At 40.3% G+C, this 22,012-nt stretch overlaps 1 protein-coding gene across 2 annotated transcripts in view; it reads left to right on the plus strand.

Moving 5' to 3' along the window:
- tp73 (tumor protein p73) overlaps positions 1-22,012 on the plus strand; it is a 63,621-nt gene that overhangs the window by 17,251 nt on the left and 24,358 nt on the right. For both annotated transcript variants that reach the window (XM_020933022.2, XM_055165710.1), the window contains exon 2: positions 7,266-7,514. In XM_020933022.2, the coding sequence (XP_020788681.2) occupies positions 7,266-7,514 (249 nt within the window). The remainder of the gene's footprint in view (positions 1-7,265; positions 7,515-22,012) is intronic.

Raw genomic sequence — 22,012 nt, forward strand, 5'->3', positions numbered from 1 at the left:
ACGTTATTGCAAAAAATTCCTTCAAAATCCTGAGTTCTTACTGTGAAGTGTGAACGGGTTTCCACAGAAATGATTGCATTAGTAGATGTATTTTGGTCTAGAGTTGTCACCATGGAGATAAATAACCTTAATACCTGACTGTGGAACTTTCTCAGCAACATCCATGGAGAAAGAAGTTGATGCACCATCCCTCAGAAAGTTGCAGTCTATATTTAAAGGCGCACTGTGTAACTTTTCCGGTGGAGGGTTCGCTACCTGCTTGTCTCCATGCCGATGTTATTGCTTTGTCTGAAATATCCCGGTGTGGCATTAATCGTATTAATCCAGCTTGCATTTACTAAATAACATGGGTTTTTATTGACCTAAAACTTGAAGTCCTTACTGTGAGTGGGCTCTCCTCTCCGCAGATCTGGCCCTGTGGTGTCACCGTAGAGATAAATACGTGTAATGCCATAGTGCAGAGCATTCCAGGCAGTATCTCCATGGAGAAAAGTGAAAAAGAAAAGCTGCGCAGTGCACCTTTAAGTGTAAATACAGTATGTCGTGTGAATGAGTGAGACTGTTGGTGTGAATTGGCAGACTTTCTCTTGTCACTTTGCCCCGGGGCAGTTGTGACCAAAATAGGTTACTCCTCCATTTTTTCATCTTTGTCAACAGTAACTAGATAATCAAGTTACAGCTTATAACTCTACACCCCGACTGGAGTTTGGATTATAATTGCAGTTGGCACGTGTACGGTGGAGGAGTGCACTCATGACCACTAATGGAGATAAATACACCTTCTGTCAAAGTGTTGTGACTCAATTAGCAGAAAATATACTTTAATAATACTTGTATAGCTGCTGATTAGTAGTACTTTCTTTGGCTGCTGTGTCGTTAACGAGGGATGTAACAATAACCGAAATATCGTGATATCGTATCATCAAAGTTCTCACAATAATATCGTGGACCAGTGGACAAGTGTCTTTGTTTAATTTGTTTAAATTAAGAGTTATGGGTTAAAAAAAAAAAAAAAAAAAGACTGAGGGAACTACATAGACCATGATCCTTTGCTCCATTTCAGTGCAGACTACAAGAAGAAATAACAGTTCTAAGCACTTTTAAGTCTTTGGATTAAGTCTTGTCAAGGTATTTTAAGAGGAAAAAGTAGCATATTAACAGTTTTAGTTGTTTAGCCTCCACAAAATATCGCAAAAAATATCATACCGTGAGATCGTGAAAATATCGTACCGAGAGATTTGGAATATTGTTACATTCCTAATCGTGAGTCTCCCCACTTTATCGTGAGCTTTCCCACAATATCGCAATAAATATAAATACCGTGTCAATATCGTATTGTGAGACTTGGATATCTTTAAACTCCTATTGTTAATGTAAAGATCCCATATTACAGTATTTTCTGATCTATGTTCTAATGCAAACATGTCAAACTCTTGGCCCGCGAGATCATATCAAATATGTATTAGAGCTGCCCATCGGCTACTGATAAGCTATAGAGACATTATTTATTTTAAATGTTATTCATGATTTTATATTATGCTTGTTCTGGATTCAATGTTTAAGAAAAAAAATATATATATATTATTAAACATTTATTTTAAAAAGAAAAGGAGAATGTAAATGTTCCGGTCTGGTCCCTGTCTGGTCCTGGTCTGATCCCGTTCTCAGTCCCGGTTTGGCCCTGGTCTGGTCCCGGTCTCAGTCCTGGTCTGGTTCCGGTCTCAGTCCTGGTCTCAATCATGGTCTGGTCCGGGTCTGGTCCGGGTCTGGTCCCGGTCTGGTCCCGGTCTCGGTCCCGGTCTGGTCCCGGTCTCAGTCCTGGTCTGGCCGTGGTATGGTCATGGTCTGGTCCTGTTCTTAGTCACGGTCTGGTCCCAGTCTGGTCCTGGTCTAATCCCATTCTCAGTCCTGGTCTGGCCCTGGTCTGGTTCCGGTCTCAGTCCCGGTCCCGGTTCCGGTCTGGTCCTGGTCTCAGTCCTGGTCTCAGTTCCAGTCTGGTCCTGGTCTGGTCCCGGTCTCAGACCCAGTCTGGTCCCGGTTTCAGTCCTGGTCTGGTTCTAGTCTTAGTCCTGATCTGGTCCTGGTCTGGTCCTGGTCCTTTAAAATAAAATAATGTCCGCTGTGTATTGTTGTTGTGTCCTTTAGCAAGACACTTAATTCACCTCGCTCATAATAATGTTTTTTAAAGCAGACATGTTATGCACAAATGACTTTTTAGAGCTTTTAACCATGGTGTAGTTGTTTTTTTGTTGTATTTGGCGTGATTTGTGCACGTTTGAGCAATCTTTAATCGCTTAATACTGACGATCGACTCACCGTTCCTAATCGGTGATATACGTAGGATTTGGCTTCCTTTGCTGTGATGACGTTTACATCAACTCCTATTGGACACCACACTAGGAAAAAAAAAAAAAAAAAACAACAATATCCAGTTAAGTTAAAATGACTTAAATTAAGAACATTTTACTTCATCTGAGTCGATTCAACTTGAAATGTAAAATGGTCTGCCAATGGAATAAGTGTGTTTTTTTCTTAATTCAAGCAACATCTTATTTTAAGTGCAAAAAGTTGTTCTTTTTCTTCTTTTAAGTGTAGCAACATGTATTTTCATATTTTAAGTACAAAAAGTCAAATTGCCCTGCCAGATTTTACTTGTCAAGTGAAATTTTCTCAAATCATGATTCAAGTCATTTTAGCTTGGCTTTAGTTTGTCGGGGTGCAGTTTGGAAGTCAGCAGAGTCGTTTCTTTTATTAAGTCATTTTAGATCAATATTTTGGTTTAAAATGTCCAAATTATCATTTAACAATCCTCGTTTAGTCCTGGTTTAGACCTGGTTTAGTCAAGTTTTATACATAGTTCAATCCTGGTTCAGTCCTAATTTCAGTCCTGGTTTAGTCCTCCTTGTTCAATCCTGGTTTAGACCTGGTTTAGTTTTGGTTCAGTCCTGGTTCAGTCCTGGTTTAGTCTTGGTTCAGTCCTGGTTTAGTCCTGGTTCAGTCCTGGTTCAGTCCTTGTTCAGTCCTGGTTCAATCCTTGTTCAGTCCTGGTTTAGTCCTGGTTTACACATATGTATAAATATGTGCCTTTGTGATATTATTATTTAAAATTGTGGAAAAAATAAAACTGAAATGAAAAAAAAAAAGTCTAGTAACATCTCCTACTTTTGCAGGGACATTTAATGCAATACTGCGGAACTTTCCAGCCCATCTTTATTCACGTATATGTATTTTATAGTGTATTATTTAACACAAAACTCCAAAACGAAACCGCACAGTATAATAAAGAATTTCATGTGTCGTAAATGACTGGGAGCTATGCATACCTGTCTGTCTGTGGCTTCTGTCTTTGCCTCATGCGTGGTTGACTCCTGACAGGTGCGACAGGAGTCATTACCCTCACCTGCCCTCACCTGAGTAGACCCAACAGCCCCCTTCGCCGCCCCCTCCTCCAAAACAGACAGGCGAGGAGGGGGCAGGAGAGGGCAATTAGCCAAAGAAGTATTAGGTCCCATGTTTTACAACTTGTATTGCCCCGAGGAGCTGCCGGTGTGAGGCGTGTTGTCAGAGCGGTGATTAAAGTTGAGGATAAGCGAGGTCCCGGGTCAGTTTTGTCCCGGTTTAGTCCAGCATCAGTCCGTGTATCATTCGTTCATTCGGTTTTCAAGATAAAACCAAAAATAAGAAACAAAAAAAAAAACAACGATTTTCTTCATTATTTGTCTCCAAAACCAAAATGGAAAAAAAAAAAAAAAAAACACATAATGATTAGTTTTTTCGGTTTTCGTGACTTAAACTGTGATGCTGGACTGAACCAGGATTGAACCAGGACTAAACCAGGTCTAAACCAGGACTGAATCAGGACTAAACCAGGACTGAACCAGGACTAAACCAGATCTAAACCAGGATTGAATCAGGTCTAAACCAGGACTGAACCAGGACTGAACCAGGACTACACCAGGTCTAAACCAGGACTGAACCAGGACTAAACCAGGACTGAACCAGAACTGAACCAGGACTGAAACAGGACTAAAACAGGACTGAAACAGGACTGAACCAGGACTGAACTAGGACTGAACCAAGATGTCTCAGGACAGGACTGGAGGTGTGCCCGCGTAGACTGTTGGGTGATCAGAACTGAAACTTGGACCAGGCCAGGACTGTGGCCAGGACTGAGATCAGGACCTAGTCCAGTTTAGTCTTGGTTTAGTCCTGGTTCAGTCCTGTTTTAGTCCTGTTTTAGTCCTGGTTCAGTCCTGGTCAGTCCGGCATCACAGGAAACGGGAAATAGCTGTTATCTGTGTTTTCCATTATTGATTTAAACACAAAATCAAAAAGTGAAAAAACAAGTCATTGTCTGTTTTTTGTTTTTCATTTTAGTTTTGGAAATAATGAAGAAAACAAATACAAGATACATGATTTACATTTATCAAATGTGCTTTGTGTAACTTTTACAGTGGAGGGTCCGTCAAATGCTTTTCTCCATGGAGATGTTATTGCTTTGTCTGGAATATTTCACAGTATGGCATAAAACATTTCTATCTTCCTGGAGACCAAACCAGACCAAGTTAGAGGTCAGATCTGTGGAGAAGCAACTCAGAATGCCTGTTTTTCTTGGCATTTTTGATCTATAAAAAAAACTGTAATCGAATAAATGTAAGATAGAGCTGTTTAATGTCATACTGTGGAACATTTCAGGCAGAACAATGCCATATCTATAGAAACAAGCACATTTAATTGATATTTATCATTGCTATTTATTAGTAAAGGTATTTTAAAATTCCTTAAAAAACTTTTGATCTGACCTGTAAGTTGGCCTTGTGACACCATGGATATGCTTGTTTCCATGGATATAGAAGGTTAATGCAATACTGTGGGACATTCCAGGCTAAGCAATCACATCTCCAGGACGATAAGCAAGTGGCTGACCTTCCACCACAAATGTTTTAGGCAGGGGGTCTTGAGGTTCTCACCTAGGAAATTGTCAACAAAACAAATGACATTTCTTTTTTGACATTTAAGCAATTTTAGCAAACTTCAGAGGCCAGAGCGGAGTTTTGCTGTTACACTTATACTAACAACAAGCATACTAACAGTGCATTTCCTGATTATCTCACAATAAAAACACTTTAGAATTAGATGTAGACAATTTGAACTCAAGAGATGCTTATACAGTATATCTATGAGACTCATTTTACTCAAATACATGCAAACAATTGGGTAGAGTCCCTTAAGCCAATGTAATATGTATTTAGACTTAACCTTTGTCAAACTTTATTTCCAAATAGTTTTGACACAGTAGCTCACACATCACAATATATTATAATAACAAAGAGAAAAATATATAAATGGTAATAATAAATTCTTAATAAGTAGCAGAAATAGCAAGAGACTGGTATGAAATAAGATATAATTATATAAATGTACATGTTAGCCAGACTGGAGCCACCTAGTGTCTCCACTCAATTTCATTTCTCTCCAGCGACTAGGTCAGGAATTGGAATACACCAGATCAGGGGTGTCAAACTCATTTTGGTCTGGGAGCCGTATCCAACCTACTTTGATCCTAAAGGGGCCGGATCAGAAAACTCATGGCATATATACCTTAAAAATAACAATAAGTTCAAATATTTTAGCAGGGAAACGCAAATCTATTACAGAAATCTTTTTTAATTGATGAACTCTTTGTTTTGCAAAATATTATAATATTATGAACAACCTGAAACTTTAAGAAAAATACAATTTCAACACAATATTTTAACATGAACTTGTATGTAAACAGGAATAAGTTAATTTTTCTTGGAAAATCCTGCACTCGGCTCCACTTTTTTCATTTGTGACATTTTGCTGATGAGGGTGTCACGGTCAACAGTCAAAACGATCGTCCTTTAAGAGCGTTTGGAAAGAGACAAGTCTTCATTTGTGCTGCTCTGGTGGGAGGGGCCACGCACAGAGACGCTGGAGACACTGATATGATAAGCACCACAGAAAATTAACAATATTTTAATAAAAAATATAATTAAAATATTTTAGTAGAAAATCAGCCGAGGGCCAGATTAAAGGTCTTGGAGGGCCGGATCTGGCCCCCGGGCCGTATGTTTGACACCTGTGCACTAGATGGTTTGCAAGAACCCCGGAAGTTGTAGACCAATCAGAGAAGAGCTGTGAAGCCATGACGTCAAATTCAAGCGCCTGTCTGGGTCCTTTTTATGGTACAGCACAACAGTAAACAAAGCGGTCGAGATGGATGTAGACGTAGACAGACATTCTATGTTGACAACGATTCCCGAGATCGAGGATTTAAAGCCAGAACAAGGAAAATGTTTGGTGAATTTTATCAAGGGGAAAGACGTTGTTGTCCTTCTTCCTATAGGATTGGCGGATTACCGACGTCAAGACCAAACAGCAGAGATTGGTTAAATAAAAAAAGTACCTGCCTACCGTCGAGCGAACGAATCCTAACGCTGCGAGGTCAGACAGTTTCCATGAAGTGAAACCTGCTGATGAATCAGGCTAAGATTTTACAGTCCCAATATGAACAGTGATACTCTGTTTACCAGTACAATATGATACTGAAATGTAATTACAAAGCGTTTTCTTGTTCGATGATCAGGAAGTGCGCATTAGCATGCCAGTCATTGTCACAGCAAGTAGTTTAAAAGGTGCAATGTGTTACTTTTCTGCTGGATCTTCTGTTGCCTTCTCGTGTTCATGGAGATGCTGTTGCTTTGTACTGAATGCTCCACAATACTGCATTAAATATATTTATCTCCATGGAAACCACCAAGCCGAGTTACATGTCAGATCTGTGGAGAGGGCGACCCTGCTCATAAAAACACCTGTAAGTGAATAAATGCAAGATTTAAAAAAAAAGTTGGAAAGTTTGTGACAAAGCAATGAAATCTCCATGGAAAAAATCTGAAGAAAAGTTACACAATGCACCTTTAAAATGAACTAGTTCTGCTTTTCACACTTTTTAAGACTGTAAAAATCAGGTACAGAGTCTTTAAGTGCTGCAGCCCAAACAGTCACTATAATTTCTCTGCTGCTTTTGTCATAGATGTTGCGTTCACCAATTTTGTCTCCACCATTTCACCACAAACCTATCCTTAACTGCTCCAGAGCGCCTCACCTCTTTTTGTAATCCGACCTGCCTTAAAATCCCTCTCAAAGCCCCTATCTTTACCTGTATCCTCCCTCTCTCTCCTGCTTTCCCTCCCTCCTTCCCTCTCTCCTCTCATCCCCTCTCCCTCTCTCTCTCTCTGCAGTCCCAGTACAACCTCCTGAGTAGCAGCATGGAGAGCCTGGGGAGCCGTGGTGCCCCTGCCAGCCCGTACGGTTCGGAGCAGGCGTCCTCGTCGGCGGTGCCCACCCCCTCGCCGTACTCCCAGCCCAACTCCACCTTCGAGGGCCTGTCCCCGGCTCCGGCCATCCCGTCCAACACCGACTACCCGGGGCCCCACGCCTTCCACGTGTCCTTCCAGCAGTCCAGCACGGCCAAGTCTGCTACGTGGACGGTAAGGGGCTTGTTTTGGTTTGGTTTTCTGTTTACAAATATCAGAGTTGGTTTCTAGCAGCGCAGTTTTACTTCTACCTGCGTAATATTTTTTATGACAGCACTCTTACTGGAGCAAAGGTTTTTGTAACTCTTCCCACTGTGAGTAAGACTACAAATGTCAAAAGCTTTATGTTGATAATATGAAATGATTTGAATTTTGCATCAGTTCTTCAGATATGATTTAGTTGGTCTAATTTTTGTGTCTTATGTATATTTTGAAATGACCAGATTTTGTGTTTTATTTAATGTTCATTCAAATGTCATAATACTGACCAATCTATGTCCCCATTTAAATGCTGAACATATTCACATGAAATATAGCTCTTACTGATGACAACTGTAAAGCTGATTTATTTTTAACTACAAAAACATTGGACATGATTTTCCATTTATTTATGTTATAATTTGGTGTTCTGTTCACAAGGTGATTATCCAATCAGAAAGCAGAATGAGACTCACATGAGTCTCTCATTTGAGTTGCCAGTTTCAGTGCTGAAATCCAGTTGGTTTAAAAGGATTTCCTCTGATTGTTCCTGCCTAAACCCCAGCACCTGCAGCCAGTCATGAAGCAGTGCTAGTGCAGCCTCTGCAGCAGCAGGATATGCTGTCCGTGCACTGAGAATGAGACAAACTTGTGTGTGTACTCTATCTTAGGACAATCCACATTGATTGTAGCACCTTTTTTAAAACAGTAAGAGTGCAGGTTACATACATTCTCGGGACAGGCCCCATGTCTCATGTGAAAACTCAGAAACTCCAGAATTCCCTCACTGAGCTGCAGAGGCTTCACTAGCCCTGGTTCATGATGGCTGCAGGTGCTGGGGTTTATGCAGTGAGTCACTAGTGACCACTCAGGTCAGAGAGGCACAAGTGACTGGATTTCAACACTGAGTTTGGCAACCCAACTGAGAAACTCACATGAGGCTCATTCTAACATAAACAACATAAACAGTTTGTTCATCAAGTTCAATGTTTTGGGATTAAGGTTAAATCAGCATTCAGCCTGGTTACTTGGTTACTGGACATGAGCAGGCGTTCTGGCTACTGTACATGCAGGATTACTCCAAAATATAAGAATGAAACAAAAATCAAGGTATATTATTTAATGAGGGAATTCTGTTAATTCTGTAATTTACAAAAATGGTCAGGTTGGCATAACATGGCCCTTTTATTCATGGGTTTCAAGCAGTGGTCCAAAGGATGCCATAACAATTAAGAAATATTATTATTATTATTATTTTTTTATTTTTTTTTTATATATGAAGAGTATGAAGAGTATGAAATCAAGTTTCTTGGTCTGAAACCAATGGAAATTATTGTACAACATGTAAAAATGCTCTGATAACAATATTGCAGTTTTTCAACATCAAGTATATTGTAAGTTGAGTTAAATTAAAGATGCACTACGTAACTTTTCTGATAGAGGGTCAGTCACTGCTTGTCTCCATGGAGATGTTATTGCTTTGCTTGTAATGTTCCACAGTATGGCATTAAACAGATCTTGCATTTAATCTATTACTGGTGACATTAAAATCTGTTGAAAAATACAAATTCCTTCTGTAAACAAGTTCGCGTCTCCACAGATCTTGACCTGACATCACCTGTGTGTCTTCATGCTGACAGATAACTGTGATCTCATACTGTAGAACATTACAGGCAAAGCAAGAAATAACTGCCACAGAGAAAAGCAGATTACAGACCGTCCACCAGAAAAGTTGCAGAGTTCATCTTTAAGATGAAAATCAACTGTCATGATTAACCATTTTAAAACTTCTTAAAATGAAAGGAACTGTTTGTAAGATTTAGATTTGAAATTTGATAAACATGGCCTAACTGTGTCCCCAGATTTAAGACAGGGTTCCCACTCTTTTTCACTGACAAAATTTCAAAAAATTTTTCCATGACTTTTTCATGACGTAATGTGAATTTTCCACAACTTAATAGTAGAATTGTAGAACTGATCAGGCTTTTAGGGCTAAATATGAAATGTTAACCCTTTCCACTCACCTTATCACCTTAGTATTATAATTTTTTAACATTCAAAATACTGCCAGTTCATTTATTGTCATCTCTTTTAAACAAAAGGTGCAGACATTCAGAAATAATCATAATAACCTAATGATAATTTAACAAAACGCTGTAGTTGTGTGAAAGAGATGCTAAAATTCCATGACTTTCCCAGGCCTGGAAAATTACATTTTCAATTTCCATGACTTTTCCAGGATTTCCATGACTGTGGGAACCCTGTTAAGATAAACATGTTCAAACCAAATAGCTTTTACTGATTTATTGACTATTCTTAATCACAAAAACATTGCACATGATGTACCATTTATTTGGTGTTTTGACTCTAAACACAAATCAGAAAGCAGAATGAGCCTCACATGAGTTTCTCATTTGGGTTTCAGTGCTGAAATCTAGTCAGTTTAAACCTCAAGTGCCTCTCTTTGACATGAATTGTCACTACCTTAACCCCAGAACCTGCAACCATCATGAGTCGATGCTAGTGCAGCCTTTGCACCTCAGGGAGGGAATTCTATGGAGTAAGAAAGCTTTCAGAAATATTCGTGTGCATAGGATAGAAATCCATGCATATTTGGGAAATCCTTGCATATTTGGCTGTTGTTGAGTATAAAGTAAATATTCGTAAACTCGTTTAGTCCTGTTTTAGTCCAGTTTTAGTCCTGGTTCAGTCCTGGTTCAGTCTGTATCCAGCGCAAAAGTCCAGCATCTCGATCAATGTTTCTTCTGCTCAATAAATAATGCCTGTGAAGTGATGATGTATTTTTGACAGTAAAGTCACGTCTGTGAATTCGTATTTGTACTGAAAAAAGTGTAATCGTAAATTTTCATTTCGTGATCGTCGCAACCTTTCAATTCGTATTCTGATGGATAAAATACACGCAATACATACTTTATGTACGACTGGACTAAACTGAGAGTTTATGAATATTTATTTTATGCTCAACTACAGACAAATATGACCGGATTTCTATCCTATGCACATGAATATTTCTGAAAGCTTTCTTACTCCATAGAATTCTGGAGGTTGTGAGCTTTTACATGAGGCATGGCCTGTCCATAAACTGACAATGAGAAAAACTCAACCTGCAGATAGAGGGAACATTTAAGACACTGGCAAGTTTTTTTTTTTTTTTTTTTTTTTGGCTTTAAAGATGCACCTAACTTTTCTGACGGATGGATTCACTAAGATGTTTGCCTGAAATGTTCCTGTTTAAGAACCAAAAACTAAATTACCATGTACATTTTAATGAAAAAACAAAACAAAGCAACAAAATAAAACTGTAAATATCCCTCAAAAATAACAAACCTAAACATTTCACCCAATATAGCAGTCCTGTAGCTTTATCCATTTCACCATTCAGATAATTTTGACACATATTGGCCCTACCCCAACCGTCTCCGAGGATGTTGTGCTTCTTTCGAGTAACTGTCCCGCACGTGATTGGACATGCCCGGTTTTCACACACGTTCAAACTCACGGCGCACAGGTCGGCACAAGCGCAGACCTGCCCCAGACCGGAGAAAGTAGAGCATCCTCTCATTCCCTCACTCCCTCCCTCACTCCCGCCTCGTCTTGTCATCACTTTTGTAAAGATGCGTCAGGACTCGGCCACCGACAATCAAAACAAAATCAGAACGTGCACCTGTGATGTCTAAGTGCGCGGGGTTTATCCGGGATCAGAAATAACGGTTTGTAATTAGATGTATTGAAAATGGAATTAATGACTTGGGAGGAGAGATACTGCAGGTGAAGACTCATGTAACTTAAAGAGCAACTGTCAGGAAGGGACATCTGTTTTTTTAATTTACAGTTGATGTAAGTGGGAGGATGAATCCGTGTATCATTTTTTTCATTTGTTTTTCTAAATAAAACCAAAAATAAGAAAATGAAAAAAACAACGATTTTCTTCATCATTTGTCTCTAAAACCAAAATGAAAAAAAAAAAAAAAAAAAAAACGGAAAACGATTTGTTTTTTCAGTTTTCGATTTTGTGTTTCCCATTTCTGTGACTTAAACTGCAATGCTGGACTAAATCAGGACTAAACCAGGTCTAAACCAGGTCTAAACTAGGACTGAGTGTCGGGATGGGCCCGGAGGTGTGCCCACATAGAGTCTAGGGCAGGGATGGGCAAACTACGGCCCGGGGGCCATATGCAAACTTGAATAAATAATAATAATAAACCTTGTTAATGTTTTATTTTTCCTGCATTTCCGGCGTTTCCCAGTAGACGGCGCACTATACATACATTGAGGTGCGGCGGCTTCTGTTGGCCGCAATGCTTTATGGGAAAGTCATTTTCACGCGGTTGTATTCGGACCATGAATGAGGTAGAAGTGTTCAAGACATAAGACTGCACTGATTCTGGCCTAAGTGTGTACAAATAAATTCCAGTACTACTCTATATCATCTTATGGAAGACGAAATATTGAGTAAAAGCACTACAATTGTTCCGTGTGATTGTGTATCATGTATAGTACATGTTAATTTCTTGATGTGTGATATAGTCAGAAATATGTGAGCCCCTGTGATATATGCTAATGGAAGGGCCGTACGAGACAGCGCGAAACCCCCAAGGTTCCAAAATGGCCGCCCGTTCAAATTGATGTGCAGAGCTCAATGGCGCATGATCCCAGATTAGCCTAGCAATGCTAGGTGCTTCCGGTGGCTGTTGGCCGACCGAGCATGCGCAGTAGTGCTCTTTTCTCCCACGGGCACACGCGAATGCACGCGACCACACGCACGGAGCGCGGGCTCGTGTATCACGTGATCGTTTTGACCAATCAGAGCGAGAAGAGCTAGAGCGGAGCAGGAGCTAACGAATATAAAGTGTTTTTTTTAAGACAACTGAAGGATTTTGAGCGAGAAAAAGTTTATGATCTAAAAATAGGTAAAAATCACCAACAGATCCGATATTTTTGAAAGCTGTAGATGACCTGTCAGATGAACACTAGCAGTTTGTGATTACATTGCCTCTATGAGAAAAATCTTGTCTCAGCCCATGGGATTTTTTCTGCTGAAGTTCCAGTGAGTGACACTACGTCAACTGGAGGCAGCTACAAGCAACAATACAATGTATCCAGTTATTTAGTGCCCGGTGACCTTAAGCAGCCATTCAAATTGACCCACAGAACTTGACCAAATTATAATAAATAAACCTTACTGCTGTTTTATCTTTCTTGCATTTCCGGCGTCTCTCGGTAGATGGCGCACTATATATACATTGAGGTGTGGCGTCTTCTGTTGGCCGCAATGCTTTATGGGAAAGTATTGACAGGAATCATTTTGGGCGGTGTATTCGGACCATGAATGAGGTAGAAGTGTTCAAGACATAACCCTGCACTGTTTCCACTCTAAGTCTGTTTGAAATGTCATGTATGTCATATTCACTGTATTAAAAAGTTCTAAAAGTTTGATTAGACTGCGCATTAGCATGGGCTCTGTGTCGTCTACGCCCTCGGTTTGAGGCAGACCTCATTTCACTTTTCATGTTTAAAGTTGCAGCGCGTAGTGCAGAATACGTTCTACATGAGAGTAAATACGAGTGCAATGGAGCCGGGCTCTGAACACGTCATGTCCCATCTTCTGTTCGGCCCTCCAGTCAAATTTTAGAACCCTATGTGGCCCCCGAGCCAAAAAGTTTGCCCTCCCCTGGTCTAGGGTGATCAGGACTGACACTGTGACCAGACTGGGACTGAGACTGGGACCAGACCGGGACTGAGACTGGGACCAGAGCGGGACCAGACCAGGACCAGACCAGGACTGGGACCAGGAATGACACCAGGACCAGACCAGGACTGAGACTGGGGTTGAGACCAGGAATGAGACCGGTTTAATTGTGGTTTAGTCCATGTTTAGTCCTGGTATAGTCCTGGTTTAGTCCTGGTTTAGACATGGTTCAGTCCTGTTTTAGTCCTGGTTCAGTCCTGGTTCAGTCTTGTTTTAGTCCTGGTTCAATCCTGGTTCAGGCATCGTAGTTTAAGTCACAAAAACGGAAATTTTTTCCATTATTCATTTAATCACAAAATCGAAAACTGAAAAAAATGAATCGTTATCTGTTTTTTCATTTTGGTTTTGGAGACAAATAATGAAGAAAATTGTGTTTTGTTTTTTTATTTAGGATTTATTTTGAAAAACAAACGAACGAAAGATACACAGATCTGAGAGAAATTTCACGTGCATTTTTTACTCTTTTGTTATCATAATATATTGTGAATGAGCTACCAAGTCCAAGTTATTTCCCTTGTGGATCAATGAAGTTTGTCTAAGTGTAAATCTAAGTCTAATTTCTTTCTGATCATGGTCCCTCTGATCACAGATTTTGCAGTTTACATGTCATTTAAGTAATCTTGAATGTCCAGAAATCAGATTATAATCAGATTTTGGTGTGCATATGAACAGAGCAGGGTGATGACCAGACTGATTTTCCTCTGTATAAAAGCTACAGAGAGATCATTTTGGAATTACAAGTCACTACTCTTCCGGTACTTGGGAGTAAACCTTGCTTTGGCGATGACAGACAGGTGAAACGCGATGCCGGTTGGGTGCTCTGACCCCGTGAGGCATCCTGGCATGGGAAGGTGTCTCCCTTGGGTGTCACACAGTTGACCTCCCCCAAACAAGGGCCCCATCGGACAAACCGCACCTCCTTCACTCGGGACATTTATCAGTGCGTCTGAATGGGACGGGGGGCTGTTTCAGAGGCCTCGGGGGTAACCAAGCGTGGCCAGGGTCCACAGAGAAGTAAGCAGATCCACCTTCTGGACATTAGAGGCCTGACCTTTGACCCTTACCTTTTGTTTTTGGTGTTGTTGTGAGCTTAGGTTTAAAATGCACTCCTAGATGTCAGCTTTGGCGCCGACAGTTCAGTCTCATTTACCTGAGTTAGAAATCTGTCAACTCTCTTAGCTCATCCTCAGGTGTTTCCAAGCATCAAAACATCCGTAAATGCTTTTTTCCATTCACAAAGTGGGGCGTGTATTGTTCATGCGGAATGGTAACACAGCAATACAATTAGAAATGCAGTTTTGTCAAGCCTCTAGGTTAATTTAAGATACACTTGACTGGATTCATTCTCATCTGGAAATGTTTTCTCTCCATGTTACCCATCCTCAAGGACATATACGTTCAGACTGCAGCCTGAAGTGACCTAAATACAATTTTTGGCCCCTATGTGACCTGTATCTGATCTTTTAATGACAGTTTGAATGACAGAGATCAATTTTTTTCAAATGCGACCCAGGCCACTTGGATATGTGCTCCTAAAACCGATACATATCCGATCTTTTGACATGCGACTTCAGTCTGAATGGATCAGGTCACATTCATCCCTCCTACAAGTCAGGCTCGGAGTCTAGTTAATGGAGGGAAAGCGAGATTAGCGAGTTAATTAATATTTGGGGGGATCGCTGTATTCAGACCAAATTGGAGGGGTCTTATCGGAACTGGGCTTTTTTTTTTTGAATGATTGACAAAGAAATGTCCAAGCGTGGCTCAAGACTCAAACAAACAAAGCGGTCGTGGATGTATAACCTGTCCATTTTACAAAGAACTGGACCGTATTTTGGGAGACAAGCCCAGAGTTTAGGCGACTTCCATAAACACTGAGCATGCTCGCGGTGTCGTTGTGTCCTCCGATGTGCATGCGGGACACTTTTGGAGCGTTAAAATTTCTCACTGGAACACATACAAGTGAAAATGTGAATGACCTCGCTAAAAAAAAAAAAAAAAAAATTCAAAAAAAAATCTTTTTTAAAACGACTAGCTACTAGACTACTACTCTACTACTACTATACTACTACTACTACTACTTACTACTACTGCTACTACTACTACTACTACTACTACTACTACTGTACTACTACTACTACTACTACTACTACTACTACTACTACTACTACTACTACTACTACTACTACTACTACTACTACTACTACTACTACTACTACTACTACTACTACTACTACTACTACTACTACTACTACTACTACTACTACTACTACTACTACTACTACTACTACTACTACTACTACTACTACTACTACTGACTACTACTACTACTACTACTACTACTACTACTACTACTACTACTACTACTACTACTACTACTACTACTACTACTACTACTACTACTACTACTACTACTACTACTACTACTACTACTACTACTACTACTACTACTACTACTACTACTACTACTACTACTACTACTACTGCTACTACTACTACTACTACTACTACTACTACTACTACTACTACTACTACTACTACTACTACTACTACTACTACTACTACTACTACTACTACTACTACTACTACTACTACTACTACTACTACTAATAATAATAATAATAATAATAATAATAATAATAATAATAATAATAATGCCTTGCACTTGAAATGCACTTTACATGCTTCTTGAAGCACGTGGATGTGTGGGGGAAACCAGAGTGCACAAAAGAAATCCACCTTAACACAAAATATACAAACTCCACGGCCCAGGAGTCCAACCCATAACCTTCTTCCTGTGAGGCAATTGTGCTAGACTAGCCTCTGTGACTATTTCACACAAGAAATATGCATTTTTGGAAACTATTTCTATAAAATTGAGCAGGGTTTAGTCTGAACATGCTTTGGTACTTAAATCAGGCTGAGTCATTTCGGTCCTTTCCCGGGGCAGAACCAGTTAACACGATTTACTGTAGATTTCTTGTAGCCGTAGGTCACACCACAGAGGGCGCAAGGAGTCATGTTGTTGTTGCTCCAAAGACTGAAGCATTTTCAATCAGGCCAAAATAGTAGGTCCCATATTACCTTGTTTTCTGATCTGTTATAATGTTTTTTCCTCATTAAAAATATACCTTAAATTGTGCTTTGTTTCATTGACAAGTCTAACTCACAAACCTTGCATCTTATAGTTCTTCTCCTAAACAGAAAACGCTGTTCCACCGTCTGATGTCATGTGTTATTACAGGAAGTGCTCCACTGTGTTTTTAAACTCAACACACCTTCAGTGGAATCATTTGGATAATTTCAGCCCTGGAATTGCCAATCTCTATTGAAGTAAAGGTAACAGATAGCTGTTAAGAGTAGTTTTCAAGAAAGTACTTCTACTTTTTTTCAGTATTTTCAGCTTTGGAGATGTAGACAGACTAATAATAAAGTTAAAGATACTAAAACATGAAAACACAACTCAGGTTTTGAGGAGGTTACAGCATTATAACATGTCTTAACGCTCACAAGAGTCAATTCTGCATAATTAAAAACTAGTTAATTTTAAAGTTATTCCTCACTTACCTTATGTAGAGTTTTGAGTCTCAATAAAGCTATCAACAGCTAACATGCAGATGCGCACTCCCTGATGATCGGGCAATAAATCGCTTTATAATTCAATGCGGGTTCTAGAGCTGCTTATACAATAAATCTGAACTGGGTCAAGACATATTTTGCTTGAATACATGGGAAAAAATCTGGCACAGGACCATTAAAAGTTCTTGTTTTGTCTGGGCCTGCATTTTTAGATCCTGTCCCATTCATGTTTTGATCCCGGGAATATTGAACGATGGATCTTCTGAGACGGCAAAAGGTTTTGACAACCACTACATTTTTTCATTGACGCTAGACACTTCACTAATCCGCTTTGTTTCAACATCGTAAATCTACCAAGCCTTTCGTAAACCGGCCTAATCATCAATCATCCCAACACCTCCTCTGCGTCTGTCCTACCAAGACACCCGTTCTTTCTTTCATCTAAAACAAATAATTTCTGTTGGAAAGAAGACCACGTTACTTATGATCACTCCATATTCCAGAAACCATGTGTGTATTTTTATTCCCATGAGGTACACGTACAGTAGAGTGTATGGGGGGGCAGGCCGGAGCTTGCATCCAATCTTAGACTTGTCAGAAGTTGCTTTTCCCAGCTATTAGCTGCTCTCCGCTAGAACACAGGCCCCAACACGCCAGCGACACGTCCCCTTTGTCTCCTCCATCGCTCAGGCATCATCCACAGCATCGGAACTCAGCGGGGCTCTGTCTGGAACTGAACTTCACAGCTCCCGGTTGTGAGGATGGAAGGGTAATTACAATATGGCATCGTATTAGACAATAAATATGTCTTATATTGATTAATCACAATTTTCATGATCTTATTTGACTTCGAGTTTGGCTTCCTCAGTGAGATTTAACAGACTATTTTAAGTTTATTTCTCCAAAGCCTGTACTTTGATCCAAACTACATGTTTTTTACTGACAGAGTATTGGCCGTAGGTGACTTTTCCATTAAAAATACCTAAACTGATCATTCAAAACTTTCAATTTTTTTGTATAGTGGTTTTAAAACTGCATCAACTGACCAAGAGTCGTAATCAGTTACCGCTGGAGAACTGGATGTGTATGTACGGGGGCCGGCAAGTGCAAAACACTTTTACATTTCACAAAACACATTAACAAGTTTGAAACACAAAAATTCAATTAGGTTACACTTTTACATCTTGAAAACAAAATAACATTTCATCAAACACATTCACAGATGAGCAAACAAATTTACAAAGCATGAAAATGTACAAGCGCCAAGACAAAATTTACATGTGGCAAAAACACAAAGTTCTTGACAGAAAGGAAATGTCCTAAAAAGAGGAACTGACGAACGACGAGCAGGACAAACACAAGTGAAAAGTGATTAAACAGAAATAAGAAAGATATGTTCTGACTACAGTAAGGCTTTGACTATAGCCATGTTAAACTTATGTGATGGTTATGGCCGTATTTTACGCTTACAGTTGTGTTAGTGATGATTTCCTAAAGTTAAAAGCTGCACTGCTCTTGTTGAATCGCTTTTCACTTCCTGCTTGCCCCACACGTCGTACGTCACTTCTGCTTTTTTTCCCTTCCTGTCTAGAACGTTCTTGTTAATGTGTTTCGGGGGTTTGTATTTGTGTTTTTGCCACATGTAAATTTGTCTCGGCGCTTGTACAAATGTTTCTTGTGTTTTATGAATCTTGGAATTTGTTTTCAAGATGCAAATATGTTTTCTAAATGTAATTTTGTTTTCAAACTTGTTAATGTGTGTTGTGAAATGTAAAAGTGTTTTGCACTTGCCGGCCACCGTATGTGTGTCTTTAGGTCAAGATTACTACAGAAACTAAAACGGTGAAATAAACCAACTCCTGCAACCTGCCTTAAATATCCCTAGGAAGGACGTACAAAGAACTAGTCAACCTAAAACTAAGTCAGTACCTTCAAACTCAGTTGTCATTGAAAAATCTAGCCCGGGACTGATTCTTGACGAGGGTTCTTGGGTTTTCTTTGTGGAGTTTGCATGTTCTCTTTGTTTAAATCCTCCATCCTTCAGGTTCAACCCAAAGCACACAAGACGCATTAGGCAAAAACTCCAGCTAAGCCTGACACAGATCGTGACGAGTGCCGTTGCTAAATAAACTTGGTTGAAAGATGGGTCAAATGTTACAGTAAAATCTGCAATCAAATATTTCCAAAGATATTGACACCTTTGCAGTTGATGTCACCAATCTCTGGGACTGTGAAGCTAACTGTAGACACTGCTCTGTCTGCAGCTCTGTTAGACGTTTAGTTTTGAGCTTTATTCTAACATAATCTGACCGTAAAGAACCGACTTAGCTCGAACTAAAAGAGATGAGCTGATTTGTGCTGTTAAACAAGTTTCTCACAAAAATTCAGTATGTTAAAGTCAAACACCTAAACAGGACCATGAACGTCAAATACTTCTCAAAATTTCCATATTGTGTTTATTTTTTCTTGAGTTTTCAGACAATCAAAACTTAAAACTTCTTTTGACAATGTTTACTAAGTGTGCACTGTGTCCTTGTGGTATCTGCTGAACATTCCACCATAGAGAGGCATGTAGAAGACCCCATGCAGGAAGGTATCACAAAAGAAACCCCCCCCCCAAAAAATGACTGTGCCTTGAAAATCACTTCAAACCATTTCTCTCGGTCTTAAACGTGTCCACAGACGATCCGTCAGACAATAAGAATCCTCACAATCTCCTCAATTTCGTCAGCAAACAGTCATTATCCCCACTTCAAAGACTTGGTGGGAAATTCTCAATGGATTTCAGCACAAGACAATTACAGACTGCACACTCGGTTTGGTACCCTACTGTATATATGCTGCGTATGGGTACATCTAGTCCATATTTGGTCCACTTTGGCACTTTTTGCGGCGGGCATGTTGGTGCGTGTCGGTCGATGTCAGTGCGCCAATTATCGCTGAGTTTTCCGCAGCCTGTCGAGACACGCCTGCACAGGTCCACTATTGAAAATCGGCATCATATCTCGGTCGGATAAAACTTTTGTCCATTAATGTGTAGTGGAAAGTAACAAAGCACTTTTTTTTTTGGTTTGTGAAGGCCTTATCTTACACAAAATGGATTCTCGTGAGCTTTAGGCCATGTTATGTTTGTGAATTGCGTTTCGTTTTATTCACGTTTGAGTAATCTTTTATTATCAGTCTGTCTACATCTGTTTCACCTACTTTTCAATTTAACAGCGACATTTTAACTTTTGATGAGTAGAGATCGGAAATTCCAGGTTTGAAATCATCCAAATGATTCTCATGAAGGTGTATGAAAGCTATGAAGGTGGATCTGAGGCTCGAGTGCTCTGACAATTTCAGTTTCCACCTACCCCCTATCCCCGCCCACAGTTTTGTATTCATTGTGTGTGTTGTTGTTTTTTTCTTAACATTTTAGTCCTGGTTTAGTCCTGGTGTAGCCCTATTTCAGACCCTTTTCAGTCCTGGTTTAGTCCTGGTTTAGTTCCAGTTTAGTCCTGGTCTAGTCCTGGTCTTCTTATGGTCTAGCCCTGGTCCAGTTCTGATTTAGTTCTGGTTTAGTCCTGGTTCAGTCCTAGTTTCGTCCTGATTTAGTCCTGGTCTTCTTGTGATTTAGTCCTGTTCTAGACCTAGTTCAGACCCTGTTTAGTCCTGGTTTAGTCCCAGTTTAGTCCTGGTCTAGTTCCGGTCTTCTTGTGGTTTAGTCCTGGTCTAGCCCTAGTTCATACCTGGTTTAGTCCTGGTTTAGCCCTGGTTTAGTCCTGGTTTAGCCTGGTCTTGTCCTGGTCCCTGTTGTATAATCTCCACTGTGTACTCGTGTTATGTCCTGTGGAGACAAAAATGTTTAAATTTAAAAATGTCTAATAGGCATTAAAAAATAATACAAACATTCTAACAACCCTCTTTTATGATTAAGTTGTTTTAGATTAATGTTGAAGATTATGTTGATAATACACTAAATACCAGATAAAAGCTAAACCTGCCGTATGAACAAGAGCAAATAATAAAATTAAATTCATAAAAATAAATAATCAAACACAAAATGTCGTTCAGAAATGTGAAACAGTTGCAAATTTGGATCAGCGTCTAATTTTTTTAAACAAAGATATCCCATACATCCACAATCCGTGTATCATTCGTTAATTTGTTAAAAAATTGATAATTATTTGTTTTTTCAGTTTTAAATTTTGTGTTTAAATGAATAATGGAAAAAATGGATAACGGCCGTTTCCCGTTTTCGTGACTTAAACTGTGATGCCGGACTTTTGCGCCGCATATGGACCAAACCAGGACTAAACCAGGTCCAACTGAGTCTGGAACCAGGACCAGGACTGAGACCAGGCCTGAGACCGGGAACAGGACCAGGACTGAGACTGGGACAGAGACCGGGACCAGACCAGTACTGAGACCAGGACTGAGACCAGGAACAGGACCAGGAATGAGACTGGGACAGAGACTGGGACCAGACCAGTACTGAGACCAGGACTGAGACCAGGAACAGGACCAGGAATGAGACTGGGACAGAGACTGGGACCAGACCAGGACTGAGACCAGGGCTGAGGCCGGGACCAGACCAGGACCAGGACGTAATTGAGATCGGGACTGAGACTGTGACCAGACCAGTACTGAAACCAGGACAGAGACCGGGAACATGACAAGGACTGAGACTGGGACAGAGACCGGGACCAGACCAGGACTGAGACCGGGAACAGGACCAGGACTGAGACTGGGACAGAGACCAGGACCAGACCAGTACTGAGACCAGGAACAGGACCAGGACTGAGACTGGGACAGAGCCCGGGACCAGACCAGTACTGAGACCAGGACTGAGACCAGGAACAGGACCATGAATGAGACTGGGACAGAGACCGGGACCAGACCAGGACTGAGACCAGGGCTGAGGCCGGGACCAGACCAGGACCTGGCCGTAATTGAGATAGGAACTGAGACTGTGACCAGACCAGGACTGAAAATGGTTCGTTCTGGTTTAGTCCTGTTTGATTCCTGGTTCAGTCCATATGGGGCGTAAAAGTCCGGCATCACAGTTTAAGTCACGGAAACGGGAAACGTCCATTATCCATTTTTTCCCATTATTCATTTAAACACAAAATTGAAAACTGAA

The sequence above is a fragment of the Boleophthalmus pectinirostris genome, unplaced genomic scaffold (assembly GCF_026225935.1).
Source record: "Boleophthalmus pectinirostris isolate CB_2022bp ecotype Guang Dong unplaced genomic scaffold, ASM2622593v1 HiC_scaffold_8, whole genome shotgun sequence".
In the NCBI taxonomy this organism is placed as follows: Eukaryota; Metazoa; Chordata; class Actinopteri; order Gobiiformes; family Gobiidae; genus Boleophthalmus; species Boleophthalmus pectinirostris.